The 19,547-nt window shown below is 36.7% G+C and overlaps 1 protein-coding gene and 1 long non-coding RNA gene across 2 annotated transcripts; both read right to left on the bottom strand.

Moving 5' to 3' along the window:
• Positions 1-282: 282 nt before the first annotated feature.
• On the bottom strand, positions 283-956 carry LOC149549170 (uncharacterized). The gene is made up of 2 exons (XM_089794277.1): positions 491-956; positions 283-344 (listed from the first exon to the last, which is right to left on the bottom strand). Exons 1-2 carry the CDS (start codon positions 954-956, stop codon positions 283-285), a joined length of 528 nt encoding a protein of 175 aa, XP_089650403.1.
• A 9,153-nt stretch (positions 957-10,109) lies between these two features.
• Positions 10,110-15,363, bottom strand: LOC149549169 (uncharacterized). The gene is made up of 5 exons (XR_016354459.1): positions 15,228-15,363; positions 14,979-15,030; positions 14,757-14,862; positions 14,377-14,456; positions 10,110-10,187 (listed from the first exon to the last, which is right to left on the bottom strand). It is a non-coding gene; the product is annotated as an uncharacterized LOC149549169 (long non-coding RNA).
• Positions 15,364-19,547: the final 4,184 nt, after the last annotated feature.

Genomic DNA, 19,547 nt, shown 5'->3' with positions numbered 1-19,547 from the left:
CAACCTTTATATTAACTGTCAATTTGAAATAAAAACAAAATGAAGAAAAATAAAATAATAATATAAATCAATATAAAAATAAGAGAGACACTCTCAAAGATGTCCATGACCATCTCTTGAGAGCTTTTGGAAGGATATCTCTATCCCTCCTCAAAAAAGTATTTCTTTATTAATTTAATTGTTAATAAATATTTACAAAAACTGCTACTTATATTTACTTTTTCATTTAGATATGAAAATACAATAATACAATCACCGGTACTGAACCAAAATTAGTGCAAACTAAAGATAAACATAGCAATCACAATTAGCAGCAGCACAGACAGAGCTGATGGGCTGAACTCCTGTACATAAAGTGAGCCACAAAATACAGAAAACAATGAAATTAACATAGATGAATTAGGACAGTTTTTAACTAAATGACCCTGCTTCTTACAAGCATAACAAGCATTAGGAAGATCTTCAAAAAAGATTTCTTGGGTTTTCTTACCAAGCTTAGAAATTAATTCCACTTTGTCTGGGAGATGATTCAGATCCGCCACCTTCACATACAGTCTAGCACTGTGGAGTTTGGATCTGGTCGCAGTAGAATTATCCAGAGCCACCAGTTCACCAAAAGAGTTGGCAATACCCTTAAAAATGTCCTCATGCCAGAATTCAAGAGGAAGACCGAGAAGTCTGGCCCAGATAGGGGTAGTAAGGAAGAAGGAGTCAGATAAAACCATATTAGGCTCCCACTTTTTGATAGTAAGAGAACTTTTTCCAAAAGGCCAAGGGCCTCCACAAAGAACCATTTCCATATCTTCCTTACAGTTAAAATTAAACAGAAAGAAACCATTCAGCATTGGAGCAATATCCACTTCCCCACAAATAGCCCATTTCCTCTTAATCATTATCCTTAGAGAATCAATATCTAGTCTTGCCCCCAGGAATTTGCCCACCAGCGTAAAATCCATGGAGGAAACAGAGAAATCCACTAAGGGATCAGGGATAAAAACTTGGAACTCACCTTTCTCCCAACTAGTTTTCGAAGTCACCGACGGGAAAGAAGATTTTCCAGTAGGTTTCCTGCTGAAAAGTGAAGACCAACTCTTCTGATCTGAGGATCCTGTCTTCTCTCCAATAGAGGAATAAACTTTATTTGATTCCACATTATCTTTCTTTTCCTCTTTATCCTAACCCAACACATGAGATATGAAGGCAGAATCCAAGGGCAGATCACGGACCCCACAAAAAGTGTCTGAAACATGTCCAGACAAAACATCATTCTCAAAAGACATGAAACTCAACCCAGCAATCTTCCCAGGCCCCCCCACAATTCCTCCAAGGTCAGTACCTATGCTCCATGGGCGCTCTTACAGTTTTTGAATTAGCGGGCTCATTTTCAGGCAAGAAACTGGTTGGGGAGAACCTGGCCGGAGGTACTGACCCTGGAGGAACTGTGGGGGGGCCTGGGAAGATTGTTGGGTTGAGTTTCGTGTCTTTTGAGAATGATGTTTTGTCTAAACATGTTTCAGACACTTTTTGTGGGGTCTGTGATCTGCCCTTGGATTTCGCCTTCGTATCTCGTGTGTTGGGTCAGGATAAAGAGGAAAAGAAAGATAATGTGGAATCAAATAAAGTTTATTCCTCTATTGGAGAGAAGACTGGGTCCTCAGATCAGAAGAGCTGGTCTTCACTTTTCGGCAAGAAACCTACTGGAAAATCTTCTTTCCCGTCGGTGACTTCGAAAACTAGTTGGGAGAAAGGTGAGTTCTAGGTTTTTATCCCTGATCCCTTAGTGGATTTCTCTGTTTCCTCCATGGATTTTACGCTGGTGGGCAAATTTCTGGGGGCAAGACCAGATATTGATTCTCTAAGGATAATGATTAAGAGGAAATGGGCTATTCGTGGGGAAGTGGATATTGCTCCCATGCTGAATGGTTTCTTTCTGTTTAATTTTAACTATAAGGAAGATATGGAAATGGTTCTTTGTGGAGGCCCTTGGCCTTTTGGAAAAAGTTCTCTTACTATCAAAAAGTGGGAGCCTAATATGGTTTTATCTGACTCCTTCTTCCTTACTACCCCTATTTGGGCCAGACTTCCCGGTCTTCCTCTTGAATTCTGGCATGAGGACATTTTTAAGGGTATTGCCAACTCTTTTGGTGAACTGGTGGCTCTGGATAATGCTACTGCGACCAAATCCAAACTCCACAGTGCTAGACTATATGTGAAGGTGGTAGATCTGAATCATCTCCCAGACAAAGTGGAATTAATTTCTAAGCTTGGTAAGAAAACCCAAGAAATCTTTTTTGAAGATCTTCCTAATGCTTGTTATGCTTGTAAGAAGTAGGGTCATTTAGTTAAAAATTGTCCTTCCAAGAGCAAAAATCTCTTCAGTACTGAGAAGGTAGCAAATAAGACTAAGGTTCAGCAAAAGAAGGTTTGGAAACCTAAACATGTCCAACCCACAGAGAAGAAAGAGTATGAGAATGCAAAAGTTCCACTAGCGATTGTGGATACTGGTTCTAAGCCTCTTCTTGAGGATGGGGCTAGGCTCATGTCTGATACAGAGAAAAAGAACTCTGAAAAAGAAGTGATTGGCTTACAACTTGATCCCATTTTACCTGAACAAGGAATAGATGAGTTGTCAGACTTATCAAAGCAAATTTTTCTCTATCGAAAGATGGAGGATAAATGGGATGATCTGGATGAGAAGTTTGAGCTTGAGGAAGGAGAATTCTTGGCTGAATCAGGAGCCCATAGTGAGGAAAAACCAACTCAGTCCAGGGAGTTGCAGGATTTTGACCCTGTCTTTTCACAGGATACTTTTATAAAGGACCTTCCTGTCCTAGAAGTTGTCAAAGAAGATGGAGGTATCTCACAGCTTAAACTAAACTCAAGGAAAAGGGCTGAAAAAAAGAATAATATAAAGGGGGTCGAGACTCGAAGTAGTAAACTTGATTCACATACTAAAGTGAATCCCAAAGCCTTGACCCCAGTAAAATCTAGTAAAAAATTAGACTAGCAGTCCAAGTTGAAACCAGATGTTGGGTCCCCGGATGGACGTGGAAGGAAATCTTCTAAGAAAACCAGGGAGATAGAAAGCTTGCAGAATATTGCTGATGGTTGTCAAGCAACTATTCTGGATTATAACCCTAAAAAATGGAAATGAAAATTATTACCTGGAATATTAGGGGGTTGAATAGTTATCATAAGTAGATGTTGTTAGGAATTTTGTTAGAGAACAGAAACCTGATTTTCTTCTGCTATAGGAAACAAAGATGAATAAAGAGAAAGTAGAGCAAATAAAAGCTTTTAAAAATTATTCTTTAAATGCTAGTAGTTCAGAAGGTGCTTCAGGGGGAACCCTGATGCTATGGAAAAAAAATTGCTTTGCTGGGACAATTTTGAGTGCCAATAAATACTTTATGATTGCTAAAATTACCAGTGCTAATCAAAATGAGGACTGGTATATTGTGAATATATATGCGCCCAAAATGAAAAGCCAAAGGAAGAAGGTTTGGGATTCTATATCCAACTTTAAAAGTATAGATTACTCTGGACGATGGATAATCATGGGAGACTTTAATGTCCCTCTTTATGATCATGAAAAAATGGGAGGTAATGTTACCCAGCTTGAAGGAAGAATGGACCTAAGGGAGTTTATTAACAAATAGGGCCTATTGGATATGGATCTTCATGGCATTCAGTTCACTTGGAGTAATAAGAGAGTTGGTAATGATTGTATTCAAGCTAGGCTTGATCATGCTCTTATCTCTCCAGATTGGTCTAAAGATTTCATCTACAAAATGGAAGCCCACCAGAAAATTGGTTCTGATCATTTCCCTCTTATCTTCTCTGCTATCAAGTTTAGTTCGAAGAGGAATTTTCCATGTAGATTTGAAAAAATATGGATGAAGCACCCTCAATTTGAAAGAAAAATGGAAGAATGGTGGAATATCAAAATTGATGGTACTACTCTCTTCAGAGTGACTTCTAAACTTAAAAATGTCAAAAAGAAAGTTAAAATTTGGAACAAAAATTGCTTTGGGAACATCTTTGAGAATTAATCTGTTTTGAAAGAGGAGATCCAAAATATTCAGGATAAAATTCAGAAGGAGGGATACACCCCTGACCTTCTTTTAGAAGAAAATGATAAGTTGTCTCAATACCATGACATCATTACAAAAGAGGAGATCTACTGGAGGCAAAGATCTAGATTGATATGGCTGACTGAAGGAGATAAAAATACCAAATTTTTCCATCTATCCACACTAAAGCATAGAGCCAAATCTCACATTTCACATCTTATGAAGGGAGATTTGAAGATTAAGGAGGATAAGGACATCATGGACGAAATGGTGATTTTTTTCTCAGGGCTAATGACAGTGGATCCCTTCATCAATTTGGAACATCAGGATGAGTTTCTCAGAGTGATCCCCACTCTGGTTTCTAAGGATCAAAACAAATTGTTAAGCTCAATTCCTAAGAATGATGAAATTTTCAAAGTTGTTTGTTCTCTAGGAGGAGATAACGCTCCTGGTCCTGATGGCTTTCCCATGTTTTTCTTTCAGAAATTTTGGAAACTTGTAGGAAAAGATGTTTGTGATGCGGTGAAGGAATTCTTTGGGGCAAAACAAATGCTGAAGGAAGTTAATTCCACCTTCTTGTGCTTGATCCCTAAGAAAATTGGAGCTGACTCGCCTGACCAGTTTAGGCCGATCAGTCTTTGTAATTCTCTATATAAAATTATCTCCAAAGTTCTTACTTCAAGACTACTTCTGCTGACCCCTTTGCTCATTGCTGACCAACAAAATGGCTTCACTCCAGGTAGACAAATCCTCAACTCTGTTATTTTGGCTCATGAGAATATTCATTCCTTATCTTGTTCTAACAATCAAGGATTTGTAATGAAAGTGGACATTGCTAAGGCTTATGACAGAGTTGATTGGTCTTTCCTCTCTAATATTTTGCTTGCCTTTGGCTTTGATAAGAAGGTTGTTGGACTGATTCATCAATTAATCTCTTCTTCTTCTATTGCTGTCCTGGTTAATGGTAGCTCTTCTCCTTTTTTTAATGCCTCTCGGGGATTAAGACAAGGGGACCCTCTTTCCCCCATCCTATTTATTATAATGGCTGATTGTTTGGGGAGGTACATTGGGGATCTAGTGTGTAGAGGAGTCATTAAGGGTTTGCAACCCTCTTCCCATCCTCTTATTTGTTCTCATGGCCAATTTATTGATGATACCATTTTTATGGGGAAATTCGAAGTCAAGGAAGCCATAAATTTGAAGCAAGCTTTAAATCTTTTTTCCTCAGCTTCTGGTCAACTGGTTAACTGGAATAAAAGTGTTGTGTTTTTTCTCAATACCCCCATTCTTAGACAACATAAAATTGCCAAAATCCTTGGATGTTCTATTGCTTCTCTCCCTTCTTCCTATCTGGGTCTTCCTTTAGGCTTGAAGGTTCTGGATTCCTTCTGGGAAGACCTCATTAACAAATTCAGCAAGAAGTTGGCAGGTTGGAAAAGGAACCTTTTAAGCCAGGCTAGTAAATTAATTCTTCTTAGAGCTTCTCTCCAAAGTATACCAACTTTTTCCTTAAGTCTCTTCAAAATCACCACTAAATTTGCTGAGGCTATTGATAAAATTCAAAGGGATTTTTTATGGATTGGTTCAGAGGAAAAAAAGAGAATACCTTTAATTGCCTGGGATCATGTTTGTAAACTGGTCAGGGAAGGTGGTATGGGTATCCGGAAAATCAGAAGCATGAATCAAGCTCTTCTAGCTAAACAAGGATGGCGTGTGTTCCATGAGAAGAAAGAATGGAGTACCATTTGGAAACACAAGTACCTCCCTAATTATATTTCTCTTCCTGATTTCTTCTCCTCTGTTGATGTTATTCATCCCTCCTCAATTTGGGGAGCTGTGCAGGGTACTAAGAAAATGCTTGGAGAAGGGTGCTCTTGGAAAATTGGCAATGGGTCTAGGGTGAGTTTTTGGGAAGATGTCTAGCTTAAGGATCGCCCCCTGATTGAAGATGTTCAAGATCTGAATCAAGTTGACTTATGCAAGCAGAGATATGGCACTCTTGTTAGTCATTATTGGCAGAATGATTCCTGGGTTAACTTGAAGGACGTTGATCAAAGTTTCTATCACATCCAATTAGCTCTCAATGTTGTTTCTCTCCACCCTTCTTTTGAGGATGAGATTACTTGGTATGCTGATCTTAGTGGGCAATACAAGGTTTCTTCTCTCTTTGCTTCTAAGGAGAAGGAAAATCATCCCTTGTGGTCTCAGGCTTGGATTAAGGGTCTCATTCCTAAAATTAATTTCTTCTTTTGGGTCCTGCTTCAAAATAAAATTCTGACCCTTGATAACTTGCAGAAAAGAGGTATAAATTTGGTGAATAGGTGTATTTTATGTAAGAATGGTTTTGAAGATAGAGACCACCTGTTTCCGAATTGCTCTTATTCCCAGATGGTTTGGACTGAGATCCTAATGTATTGGAACTTGACTTGGGTTCATCATGACAATGTGGAATCTTCTTTTAAACGCTGGAAATGCCCGTCTAAGAATTCTGATGTTCAATTTATATGGAAAATTACTCTACCTCATCTCTACTGGGGTATTTGGAAAGAAAGGAATAATAGAATTTTTAGAAATAGAGAGGTTCCTAGATGGGTGTTTGGTCAGAATATTATTAGAGCTTGTAAGGAGAATTTCAGATCTCTGAAAATATCTGATCAAACCTTTCCTATTGATAATCCTATGTTTCCTGGAAACCCTAAGACTCAAACTGATAACCCAAGATTGAATGTCACTTGGAGTTCCCCTCCGAATGGTTGGATTAAAGGAAACTTTGATGGTGCTGCTAAGGGAAATCCGGGGAGGGCGGGTTGTGGAGGTGTGTTGAGAGATCATATGGGAATAGTTAAAGATGCTATAGCTATCCCTATAGGTCAGACTAATAGTCACATTGCTGAAGCTACGGCGGCCCTTTATACTATGAAAATTGCAGTGGATTTGGGATGTCCAAAATTATGGTTGGAAGGTGACTCTTTAAATATTATTAATATCCTTAATAATAAAAGTGCTATCTCATGGTCGATAGAGACTACTATCAAGGAGATTAAATACCTTATTCAAAAATTTGAAAAAGTTGTCATATCTCATACCTTTCAGGAGGCCAATGGTGCTGCTGATTGGGTTGCCAACTATGCTATCCTAACGGGGCAAATGGTGAGGTGGACCGATGAATTAACTAATCAAGTTGATCTCAAAGCAATTATTCATTATGAAGCTATTCATGCGCAGGTGGGTAAGATTTGAAAAGATTGGAAAGTTAATGATTTCGTGGAGTGATCAAATTATTGCCAGATTTTCTTTCCCTATGAAGTACACTCAAATGAATGTGATGTGGTGTTCGCACATTTCTCCAAACAAAGGTGTCTCTTTTGGTGGGAAGAAAAACAGATTTCTTTCTAACCCTCTCTTTCTATGCGTCTGGTTTTTCTGGTTTGAATGTTTTTACTATTCTCTGCTGATGGGGGGCGAACCATGCAAACAAGAACCAAAAAATTGTGAGGCATGGAAGGCTCGCAAGGATGTTTGGAAAATTCTGCAGAAAGGAAAAGTGACTCGTTACATGGAGCGACTCAATGGTTTTAAGTCACACATCACTACGGCTTTCTTTAAGAACTGGTCCAATGACAAAGTCACTCTCCATGGTGTGACTGTGAAACTTACAGAGGAGTTTATTGCTGAGATCACGGGGCTTCCTACGGTGGGCATAAAATTCACTAAGCAAACTAGTATTTCAAATGCAGCCTACAAAAAATTTTCGAAAATGGAAGAAGAGGAGAAGCTTCTAGAAAAGAATGGTGATTTCTTTGATGTGAACCAGATAAAGGAGATCTGGAGGGATGTTCTCTACTGCATCCGTGAGTATTTCATACTTGATGGAAGAAATAAAAGAGTTCATAAATGTCATTTTGTTTTTTTAAATCATTTCAGATATAAAGATAGAATATCTTTCCCCTTCTTTTTGCGGTTTTCTTTACTTAATAGTTTAGAAGCCCATAAGAAAAAGGAATCCAGACCTATTCTTCATGAAGGTCTGATCCTTCTTATTGAGGGATATTGTAAAAATAAGCACATTGCCTCTACTCCCTCTAAGGACAAGAAGAAAGAGCCCATTAAGAGTAAGACGGGTGACTCTATTAAAGGTAAAGAAAATGCCCTGAATTTGAAACCCTCTGCCTCTCAAGTTCTTGAGGATGAGGAGTCTGAGACTGATAATTCGGAAAGCTGTGAGAATTGGAAACCTGAGGATGAGGATGATACTGAAACTGGAGAGTTAAGTTCTAATTTGGACGGGTATCCGGAGACTGAAGATAATAATGAAAAAGGAAAAGAGGAAAATAATAGTGAAGGTAATTTTGAACAGAGTAAATCTAATAATGAGGGTAACCAGGTTATTCCTAGTGGGGGTAATAAAGTGGAAGATAACACTGTCGGGAATCTTGTTGAGAAGAATAAGGAGGACCATACGGCTATTACTGCTTCTCCTGTTAAGGGGATAGAGGAAGAAAAAAGGAAGGACTCTGCTCATCCTGAGGACTATGCCGAGGGTCGAAAGGAGGATCAAACGGAAATGGAGGATATCAATGACAATGTCTGCTCCCCCCCACACGAGACTGCTGAAGATGATTGTGATGCTATGCAGAGGGATACCATGCTTACCTTCCTGCATTCTGCTAAGGAGAAAGCCGACACCAGTCTCAAGGTTGATTCCTGGATCTACAATGAAATAATGGGTTTGAAGAAAAAAGTGGAAATTCTGCAACATAACCTGGATACTATCAATGCTAAACTTAGTCATATGGAAGGACAGATGGGAGACATCCCTAACAAACTTAACAACTATGAGTAGAACCTCACAATGTTAATCAAAGAGAGTAGCACTAAGATGGAACAGGTCACCTCGAGTATTTGGGCAGCCGCTGCTAGCCTGGGCAAAAGGGCGAATGAAGATATCATTTCGGCTGAGGGTCCGAGCAAAAGAACAAGGCAGAGCTCGAGGAAGAGTGCTATGAAAGCTACTGCTACTATGGATGTTGTTTCCATTCCAGAGACTGCTGCAATTGGTAAGGAAGCAGCTAAATTGATCCTAGAGCTGCAATAGTGGCACTGGGGTGGGTTCTCTGGTTTGGTGCATGTCTGGTATTGGTAGCTGGTTGGGGACTCTGGTCTTGGTTTCTAGTTTTTTATAGTTTAGACTGTTTGTGGTTCCAGGTCCCTGTAAAACCTGATTTTGATACTGTTCTTCAGTTTGTTGCAGGTTTTTTCCTGGTTGGGCTATCTTGTTTTATCTTTCTATTTTTTGTTAAAGGGTTTCGAGATCCCTTCAAAACCTGCTTTTACCGTAATCTAAAACATAGATGAATTATTTTCAGACGAAATGGAGGACTATTTTTAAATATCTCACAGTAAGGGAAAAATCAAGCTTTTAAGAAGTAAGCCAATTTTGATTATTTAACACTTAAATTTAAAAATCAAACTTTACTATATGATATTAAAGGATGCTATTTTATGATAGAATGCGCGGCCATTATCTTCATGCAGCTTATTTTCTGGTGTATGTATGAGCAGCCATTTAAAGTCAACTTATAATTCCCTTGCAAAACTTGTAACAGGGCATCAAGAAGTGGAGATTTCCAAAGAAAATACAATTATATTCATAAATGCAGGAAAGAACAGAAGAGGCTTAATAGAGAATTTGAATTGAGGAAGAAAGAATTTGAATTTGAATTGAGCGACAAGCTTAAGATGTTGAAGGGTGACTGTAATTGACAAATGTGAGATAAATACCTGCTGAAAATTTCAAGATGTTGAAGAGTTTCAGTGGATTCATCCTCCTCTCTTCTCATTGCTTTGCTTCTCATTTCTTCACCTTCCTGCTGCTCCTGGTTGCGGTCATCCAAATTTCCTGCTGCAGTGATATCGATTCACAAGAATTCAAATTGTGGATGATTTAAGGACGCCTACATACTCAATACCTGACTCTATTTATATGGTTAAATTAAGGTTTTAGAACTTGTATAAAAGGAGGAAGAAGAATATTACGAGAAATAGAAGGTTGCAACTGAAAAATACTCCTTTTCTTTGGTATCGTCTATGCAACAGAGAACGACTTGACTTTCCCTGCAACAGAAAATATTATACTCTGCTCAAATTTTGTTCACATAGATAGACTTGCCACCGGAATGTTATCACTTCCAAGTTCAAAGTAGTTTTAAGCATTAAATAGAATATCAAAGTAGTTCTATTTCTTGTTGGGTAATACTAAAGTTTAAGGACGTCGATCACAGAATTCAAATTGTGGATGAGGTGGCTCATTCGAGTTATTGATATCTGTCAAATGCAATAGGCACTGCCTCTCCGTTCCAGATGCCAAAGGTAGGTTCTAAACTTCTCTCAAATAAATTGTACTTCAGACTCTTACCTGGCTTTCTCCAATCATGACATAGACTCTAACCAGTAGCAGATGTGAATCCACTTTCCAGATACCCACAAAGGAGTTGGAGCCCATCGATTACTACTAGAGTGAAGCCATTAATATTAATAAGAGTAGATTGTGCAATTCAAGTGACGGAATATGCGGCTACAATGCTTCGGATCCTCATCATCCCTTTCTCTGCCATTCCCATGTGCTCACCTGCGTCACATCATCTCTCCTCTCCTCTCCTTTCCTTCACAACATTATCTTTCTCAAACTAATAATTATCTTTTCTCATTCATCACTTATGGCAGGCACTAGCGGAAGAAGGAAAATGTTTATCATTGGTAAGGTTTTGGATTCTAATGTTTTTATATCGATGTTACAATTTTAACTCAGAAGTGTACATTGAAGGTAATTATGGAGCCGAGAATCAGTTTCAAAAAGTATGTATAAATAAGTTCTTTTGTTTCCTGTGGTATTTCAAGATGACTCAGTTCTTTTGTTTCCTCTGGTGTTTTAAAATGAAGGTAAGAAGTGCATTTGGAGTATCTTCTGCTCTTGTGAATTTGTGATTTCCTATAAATTGAGCGGGATGATTGCCACTACCATTTGTTTTCTTACCCAGCTTACAATCCTTGATCTTGGCAATAATGAATTGACTGGAAGCATGGCTTGAATTGAAGGTGATTGTGGGGCCTATTCTGATGTTCCCTTTTCTATGTATATTGAGAACTCTTGAATACAAAATCTGTATTTAAAACAGACCTACCTTTGAATTTCGTTCAGCCTGTCTTTCACTAACAAAGGTATTTACTTTTATCTGAATTTCGTTCAGCCTGTCTATTCCATCATTAGTTTTTAATAATGATGCTTTTTAATAAGTTTATAGCAGAGAAGCTCACGAGATTGTGAAAGATGCTTTTTAATAAGTTTTTAGCAGAGAAGCTCAAACAACATATCAATTTTATTGTGGAATAATGAAATGTTGCAAATGAATATTAGTTAAAAAGTGACAGGAAATCGCCAATATGTGTTTGCCTCTTAAATTCAATTTGTGGGTGCATACAAGTGACGTCTCTAATCACAGATATAATCTATAAACTTTTATAAATAAAATTCAAATTCCTACTCGTTTACCACTTCACAGGTTGTTCCTGGAGTCATGATTGCAACTTAACATTAAAGAGAGTATTGTGAAAATATTATCTGTGTGGTGCCTTGCAATTTTGAAATTGATCCTTATTTTAGAACAGTATACTCGGAACTATTGTGGAATTTTTATCCTACAATAGAATTTGGAACTTTCTTATGTGGACCATTTTGGACGGCTGGGTAAATGGTGAAATGACATTATGACAGAGCTAGGTATAGCTATAATGGAGTGGGGTTATTATTGATTGTGAAGTTTTCCATGGGATACCGAGACCATTTATTGTAAAACTTGATTTCCCGGCAAAAAGAGCAAGAGGGCAGATTACGATATGAAGTTTGACTTGTGAGATTTCCATCTCACAGAGACTCCATAAGATTTGACTTCACCCATACAAATACATTCTGTACTCTTCCAATTAAGATCTCTTTCCCTATAATTTTGCACAAAAAAGCTAAACTATCCCTCTGATTAAAAGAGAAGTGGAACTCCTTACATATCCTCTGTGGGAATGGGATGGAATCATTTGCAAGTGGATAAAGTCTATGAGTTTGTCTTTGAATACAGGGGACATGGGTGTGTGATCAATTGCAAGAGGATGAAGTCTGTGATCTGTCTTTGACTTGTATGAATTAGGCCACACATACACTGGAAGTAAGTTTGACAAGGTTGAAAGCTGCATAAATGTTACAATGGCACCAGTTGAATTGGATTATCTAAGTTCTTCTGTGGTATCAAGTATTCTGTTAGTCTTTATACCATACTTTTCTAAGGCAAAAAAACTAGTTTGATCTAAGATATTTTGGCAAAGAAGCTCAAATCAATAGCAGAAGAGGCCAATTCCTATGAATCATCATTTGTTAATATGAGTGGAATCAACTAAAAGAAAACTTCATTTATAAAGGGAAAATACGTCACATGAAGTACATTTGAGGGGGACATGAAGTACTGGTGTATGAGCAGCCATTAGACTCCTGTTTTTGAAATGTGTACTTTTCAATTGTATGGAAAGACATATGCAGCAGCTAAACAACAGTCAGCCTTAAATATCAGACACTAAGGAAGAAATTAAGCTTGGAAAAAGATAGTCAACTTTGACTATTTAGCACTTTTAACCTAAGGATTATTCGTTAGTGTGTGATGTTTAAGCCCTTACCTTCATTTGCATTCAGGTAATTTTAGAGGAAGGGGTGAATGAGCGAGACACACTGCAAACCTTCAAGGCTAGATCTTTATACCAAAATGCCTTGATATCTGGAAACTCAATTGCTATTGAAAGACATTGCAACCGTAACTTAATTGCGTGGAAAGACATTTGCAGCAGCTAAAAAACTGCCAGCCTTAAAAAATCACATATCAAGGAAGAAATTAAGCTTAGGAAAAAATAGTTAACTTTGACTATTTAGCACTTTTAACCTAAGGATTAGTCGTTAGTGTGTGATGTTTAAGCCAACCGTTAAACAACTGCCATATAAATTTGAAATCCATAGTTTCATAACTGTTGTGATAAATGGAGATGAGAAATGAGAAATGAAACTGAAGTCTCACACCAACACTAAATGACCCATCATTAGATCAGCTTTTGGAATCATTTTGGTGGGGGAGAAGAATGGAAAATTGGAAATTAATCAGGATAGAGGAAAGATTTTCAGAGCTAGTTGTTGGTAATATTGATAACTATTTTCCAAAGTTGAATGAGATTCATTGAGTAATTGTCGTACTTAGAGTTTTTTATCAATAATGTCTGGGTTGCAGAAACAATTTCCATCTACTTACTTGACTGTATCATATCAATTTTGCAGCAATAGCCTTTTTTATTGATCATTCTATGAGTTGTTCTTTTAATTTCTCTTACAACCTTGTCCACATCTTTTGATATTTAAGTCATAAGTTATTAGACACATTTTATCAAAAGGCCGAGGAAGAGTATTTCAAAGAGTTTATTAGAATTAAGCAACATTTCTTTGTATATGCATATGTAGTAGAATTTTACACGGTTGCAGTTATGTTAGCATTTTATAAAAGAGGACTATATTCCTCTTTCTTTGTCTATAAAAGCCAGTTAAGGGTCTTAGCAAGAACAAAACCAAATATGTTATATTGAGTGATATTAAATAAGGAGATTGAATTTGATGAGCTAGAACTGCTTCAAGCAATAAGAAAGAAGAGTATTGTTTTTGAGTTTGAGATAGAACCTGTAGATATTTGCAAATGCTATTTGCATCCATTCAAGGTTATTTGGGAGCTAACATACAACCAGTTATAGTATTTAGTGATGGTGGGGCTCTCCACAACTTCACTAGTGAAGGCTTAGGGATAAGAAAGGATTAAGGGTTGATTCATTAGATTCGATGTTATTGACTCAACTTAGGCTATCCCTTGGTGACAAAAAATTGTTGTTTCGAGATTTATGTTGGGTTTCTAGAAAAGAGCATTATGGTTTTTGAAGATTTAGAATCTAGAGTGGGAGATTGTAGGTAGAGGAAGCGACTATATGCAATTGAAGTCTTTTCTAAAGTATCTATAATGGACAATTCAACAAGGCATCCATACATCATGTATATGTAAAAAATATTAGGTCCATAAACTATTATTCTGCAATGAACATTCTGTCAACTATAACTATGCAACGATTGATGTTAAGGAGCTTCATACAAATTGCTAACATATAGCATAGCAAATGATTTGATGTATTAATATTCTCTAATCTATTTAGAAAGAAAAAAAAAAAGTATGCTAACCTCATCACCTTCATCCTTTTTTTGAGTTCTTTGATTTCTTCCTTTCCTTTCTTCAACATCTCATCCCATCAGAGTTGTGCCTATGTTGTCAATGAACAATATTCAATATCATTCATTTGAAATTATCAAATATTTAACTCATAATATAAGTTATAGCAATAAAACTATATACTAAAAAACTATAATCAAAATGTGAGGAGCAAATCATTCACAACTCTCTAAAGAAAGAATTCAGTAAGTGGTATGAAGTTATTACGTCTCTTGCCAATTTAATTATGTAAGTCGGTTGTTTTAAAATTAATGGACAGGTTTTTTAAAAAGATAAAGGGTATACAGTCTTCAAAAACAATTAGATTACAAACAAATACACAGAGACTTACTGATTCGTATAATTGAAAAGCCAACATATGTTTCACATTTGGGCCTCGATGGTTGATCATTATACACAGATTCCATCTTTTCAGAATCAAGAAATGCCTTCTATGCCTGCAGTCCACAGAGTCAGAGAAAGCTAATTGCTGTTGTCTCCGTTCCACCCATGTAGTAAGATTAAATTGCTATACCACTTAATTGAAGAAAATACAACTAAATTGAATACTCACTTCATTCTTGATTATTGAGCTTATTATTATGATCTCTTTCCACTCTTCTAACCTTTTCAGACATTATAAAAGACAATTGAAAGATTCAAATACTGGTCTCCAATTGGATTGAGATATTCATGTTAGGTAGTCAAAGCATTTTGTAAAACTTCTACCCAAGAGATAAATAAAGCAAACAAAACATGCAACACAGGATGAGATAGGGCAATGAAAGTGACGTGTGAAGAGGATGGATTGCTTTGATATTACCATTAGTCAGCCCCACGTCCAAAGTCTGCAATTCTGATCAATAATTAACCATCCATTTTTTGAGACCTTGAAGGTCCATCCAATCTATGGAAGGAAGAAGTCACCAATGTTAACAGAAGAAAGAGTGCTGATAATCTCCCTCACCATAAGAAACCCACAAGAAGCCAATCAAGAAATGCTTAAATCCCCAATCTGTAAATTGAAGAACACATTTATTTTACAGATTAAACAATGTTAGAGAAATTCATTAAAAAACAGAGTCAAAAGAAATTCATTTGACACTTAACAACAGCAATTAGAAACCCACAAAATTAGATTGACTCAACAGATTAAGAGAAATTCGTCGAAAATTCATTTGCTCACAAATTCATGAGAAAATCATGTAAAATTAGAAACCCACGAAAATATGACTGACCCACATAGGAAGAAACCAGGGCATCAAACTGAAAACCCTCGAAAACATAAAACACATCCCCATTCCCCCCATCTGAGTAGAAACTTAATAATAGTAATAACAAAATTGAGCGTTAGTTGGATTCTACAATACATACCAAGGAAATAACACGAATGCTCCCTCTGTTCAGACTTTTTCGCAACATTTTTCAGAAAACCTCCTCTCTGAAATGCACCAGATTGAATACTCTAAACTTTCTATGCAGACAACGAAGACAAAATTAGCGAACTTACTCGTCTGCCCTTAAATGTATGAAGCTCTTTCACAAGTAATTATACTAATTTTTCAAACTAAGCAACGGATAGCCCTGCTAGCATCTACTAAACGGTCTTGTTTTTTCTTTGTTTTTTTTTTTGGGTGTAATATGTTATGATTTTTTTTGGTGGGGTATTTATAATATTTAGAAGTTTTTAGTTTTCAGTTTGGTTTTATTGTAAATTTTTATGATATATATATATATATATATTTTAATGTTATATTTGAATTTGGTGTAATTTTTAACGACATTTGAATTTGTTTTCAATTTTATGATATTTATAATATTAAAAAGCTTTTAGTTTTTTTCATTTTTTATTTTTTTTTTTAATGTAAACTTTAATAGCATATTTAATTTTTTTTCATAATTTAGTTAAAGTTGAGATATTCAAAATTCAAAAAGTTTTTTAGAGATAAGTAGTTTGATGAGTTAGCAAGAGCTTACAATGCAATGGTAACTTGTGAGCCTCTCATGTGAGAGGTCTTGGGTTCAAGTCTACCAAAACTTAACACTTACTAATAATTAATTACAACAAATAATAATTAAGAAGGGATATTATAGATGGAGCATGGTAATTGTACATGGTAAAAGAACATGTATTCGTGAAACTTTAACGTAGAAAGAAAATGGACTGATGACAAACTATGCTAGACCTAAGACATCATCAGCAGCAAGTAATCTCTACAAACGTCTCATGTCTCCCCAACTACAACCACTAAAATAGCTCTTAGACCAGCCTTTTAGTGACAGTTCTAGAATGGGATATTGCTAAAAATGCAGATCTATGATGAAGAATGCAATCATGTGTGAGATGCAACTCCTATAAATGCTCTTGAAATGATCATGCCGTGAGCTAAATATGCAATAAATGAAGCTAAATGATACCAAATGATGCTAAATGACATAAAATGATGCTAACAATGCTATGAAATCACTATAATGACAATGCTAAAACAATGAGTCTAAATATGCCTATAGTGTAGATGCATAAAAACTTGGGTCCCTTGTCTCTTAGATTTCCCTCCTATTTATAGGATTTCAGAAGGGGTTGGGGTAATAACCAAGATTTTCACTTTTGACTGGGGGTGAAAGTGAAACTCAAAATATCTCATAAAAGGCCAGGAGGAAGAGTCCAACAGACTTGGTTTTGGCGATAATATGAGGATTTTTCAAATTCTTTTAAATCGTAAAAGGGAGATTTTCATTTTGTGAGGATAAAGTGATTTTATTGATTTACTAAATGATTTATTTTCAACACTTTGTCTTTTTCATTCTCTCTTTTTTGCATTTTGTTTTATGAATTTGAATTGTTTTCTTCCTCTTTTAAAGTTGATTTAGGTCTTGTCGATTTAGAAGGTGATTAATGACCTAATGCAATTTTTTATTAAAAAGTTTGTCGTGTTTCTTCTAATTTTCTCTTTAATTCGGTCCTGATTGATCAGGATTGCATAATTTAAGTCTTTGCCAAATTTTGGGTGTCTACAAATGCCCCTCTTTGAGCTAATATGCGAAGCATATTAGTTCAAAGATTGTCTTGATTTTTTGATTTTAGGCCAAATTTTGATGACTGGATGCCTGTTCGATGATATTCTATCATTTTTTTTTTGTTGTGGTCTATGTTTGTTGATGGCTTGATGTCTGATCATCGATGATTTGATGTTTGATCATTGATGATGTTTTGATTGTCATTGATTTAATGGTTGGATTGCAATGTTGATTTGATGATTTAATTGCAATGATTTTGTTTGGATACCTTGGTTTTGATGTTTGCAAATTTTTGGCTGGTGTAGATCGTTTTGATGTTTCAGAAGATTTTAATGCCCCAGCTTGGATGTCCCGATTTGATATACTATCCCTTGAAAATAAAATTGGACAAAAGGAAGAGTGTGACAGTGGAGTATGTTCCAATTTTATTTTTGATAAGGGAGGATATTGGCAAGAAGGTTTCAATTAATACCTGAGTCGGCTTGGAGGATCAAAAAGGTGCCAAAAGCAGGTAAATAATGTGAAAAGTTGATGTAAATGCCACCTGGGGGGGTGGGTTTAAATAGGTCAAAAGACCTTTTACTCTTGTCATTTCCACTTTCCCCTTTGGCATTTGGTGATTTGGAGCTCTGGTCCAGCGAAGATGGTGGTGCCATTACGCAATCATAGATTTGAGAAGGGTCGTCGATATGAGCATCTAGCAGACTACGGTGCCCCGATATGTCATCAAGATCCTCTTTGTTTGAGATTTAGCGTGTTTTACCTGTGTTTTGTGAGATTTTGCACAGATTTGTAGGGTAGATGTGTTTATTTCAATACTCCAACGCATTTGAATATCCTATTAGCACATTTGAATTAGTTTAGCGCATTCGAGTAGGGGTTTAGCGCATAGGTAGGGCGATTTAGCGCATACAAAAACCCTAGTTTTTGCGTAGATTAGCGCACAAGTTAAAATTTTAGCGCTTATGAGAAATATAACAGCGCATTTGCACCAAACAACACATTCAAAGAGTTTCTTAGCGCAAACACATATCATTTTAGCACATTTAAAGTAATAGTGCATCCCAAAAATAGAATAGCACATATAAGTATAGTTGGAGCACAGACAATTTAATAGCGCATTCAAGAGATATTTTAGTGCATATGGGGAATCCTATAGCTTCATGACCATACTTTACAGCTTTCATTTCCTAGGAGTCAGACCCAGGCACAGCTTATTACGACCTTCTTCTCACCCTTAACTCCAGCTCGGGGTGTGAAGCGATCGTACAGTTTCCCTAACACGGGCTGTTCCAAATCGGTGAGATCCCGCAGGGTACCTTTTTGCCAGCGACACTCCTCTCGTGGCACTCAGATTCATCATAGGGCTTCTGGTAACCGTACAGATGAGTCATTGTTGGACTTTTTCCCTGTGAAGATGGATACCTAATCTTTTCCATGATGTTTCTTGCTTTCTTCTTCTTTTGTTGTGCTTGTTCTTTCTTTTTTGGACACCGTTTGGTGCTCTGTTTGTCTGCTTTTTCCTTGTTATAAGCTTCCAATCCCATAGACCCATGTTGTGGTCCTTTGTTGGACATTAATAAATTTATCTTATCTTATCCATAGCGCATTTTCATAGAATAGTGCATCCACATGCTATAATAGCGCTTATTAAATGGAATAGCACATGTGATGTATATAATGGCACTTTTGCATGGTGGATTAGGGTAGTTGAAATCTATGACTCATTCAACAGGGTATAAATGATTGGTCGAGCGTAAGATAACACCAAAGATTAGAGGCTTGGTTGGTCAACTAGGGATGGGCATAATTAGGAATTAGGTAGTCATGCAGTGATGTGCATAGGATCAATTGGATGATAGATAGGTGATGTTCCAACTTAGGATACAGAGTAGGGAAGCCAAACCAGTCCAACTCAGGATAGAGAAAGATGAGCAATAGGTCCAAGATAGAACCATTAGCTAGGTGGCTAGATGTAATTATGAGATTGATTTTTGATGGTCACTTTGTGATGGAGACTGACATGTTGTATTTGCTTGAAGAATAACACGTGTGTGGGCATAAGCTCATGGTGTGAGAGCTCTACCCGTGGCCTTTAGAGTCAGTGGGCCAATTGTCTGACGCA

This window comes from Cupressus sempervirens, chromosome 7 (assembly GCF_028749045.1).
Source record: "Cupressus sempervirens isolate cs-2001-9-10 chromosome 7, ASM2874904v1, whole genome shotgun sequence".
In the NCBI taxonomy this organism is placed as follows: domain Eukaryota; kingdom Viridiplantae; phylum Streptophyta; class Pinopsida; order Cupressales; family Cupressaceae; genus Cupressus; species Cupressus sempervirens.
The sequence above is the reverse complement of the archived record's forward strand: the minus strand, read 5'-3'. Positions and strand labels throughout refer to the sequence as shown.

Excerpts from the sequence above, each read along its gene's own strand:
- LOC149549170 (XM_089794277.1), bottom strand. The coding sequence starts at position 956 with ATGGATTTTACGCTGGTGGGCAAATTCCTGGGGGCAAGACTAGATATT. Across the intron at positions 345-490 it reads GGAATTAATTTCTAAGCTTG|GAGTTCAGCCCATCAGCTCT; the intron begins GTAAGAAAACCC and ends CTTTATGTACAG.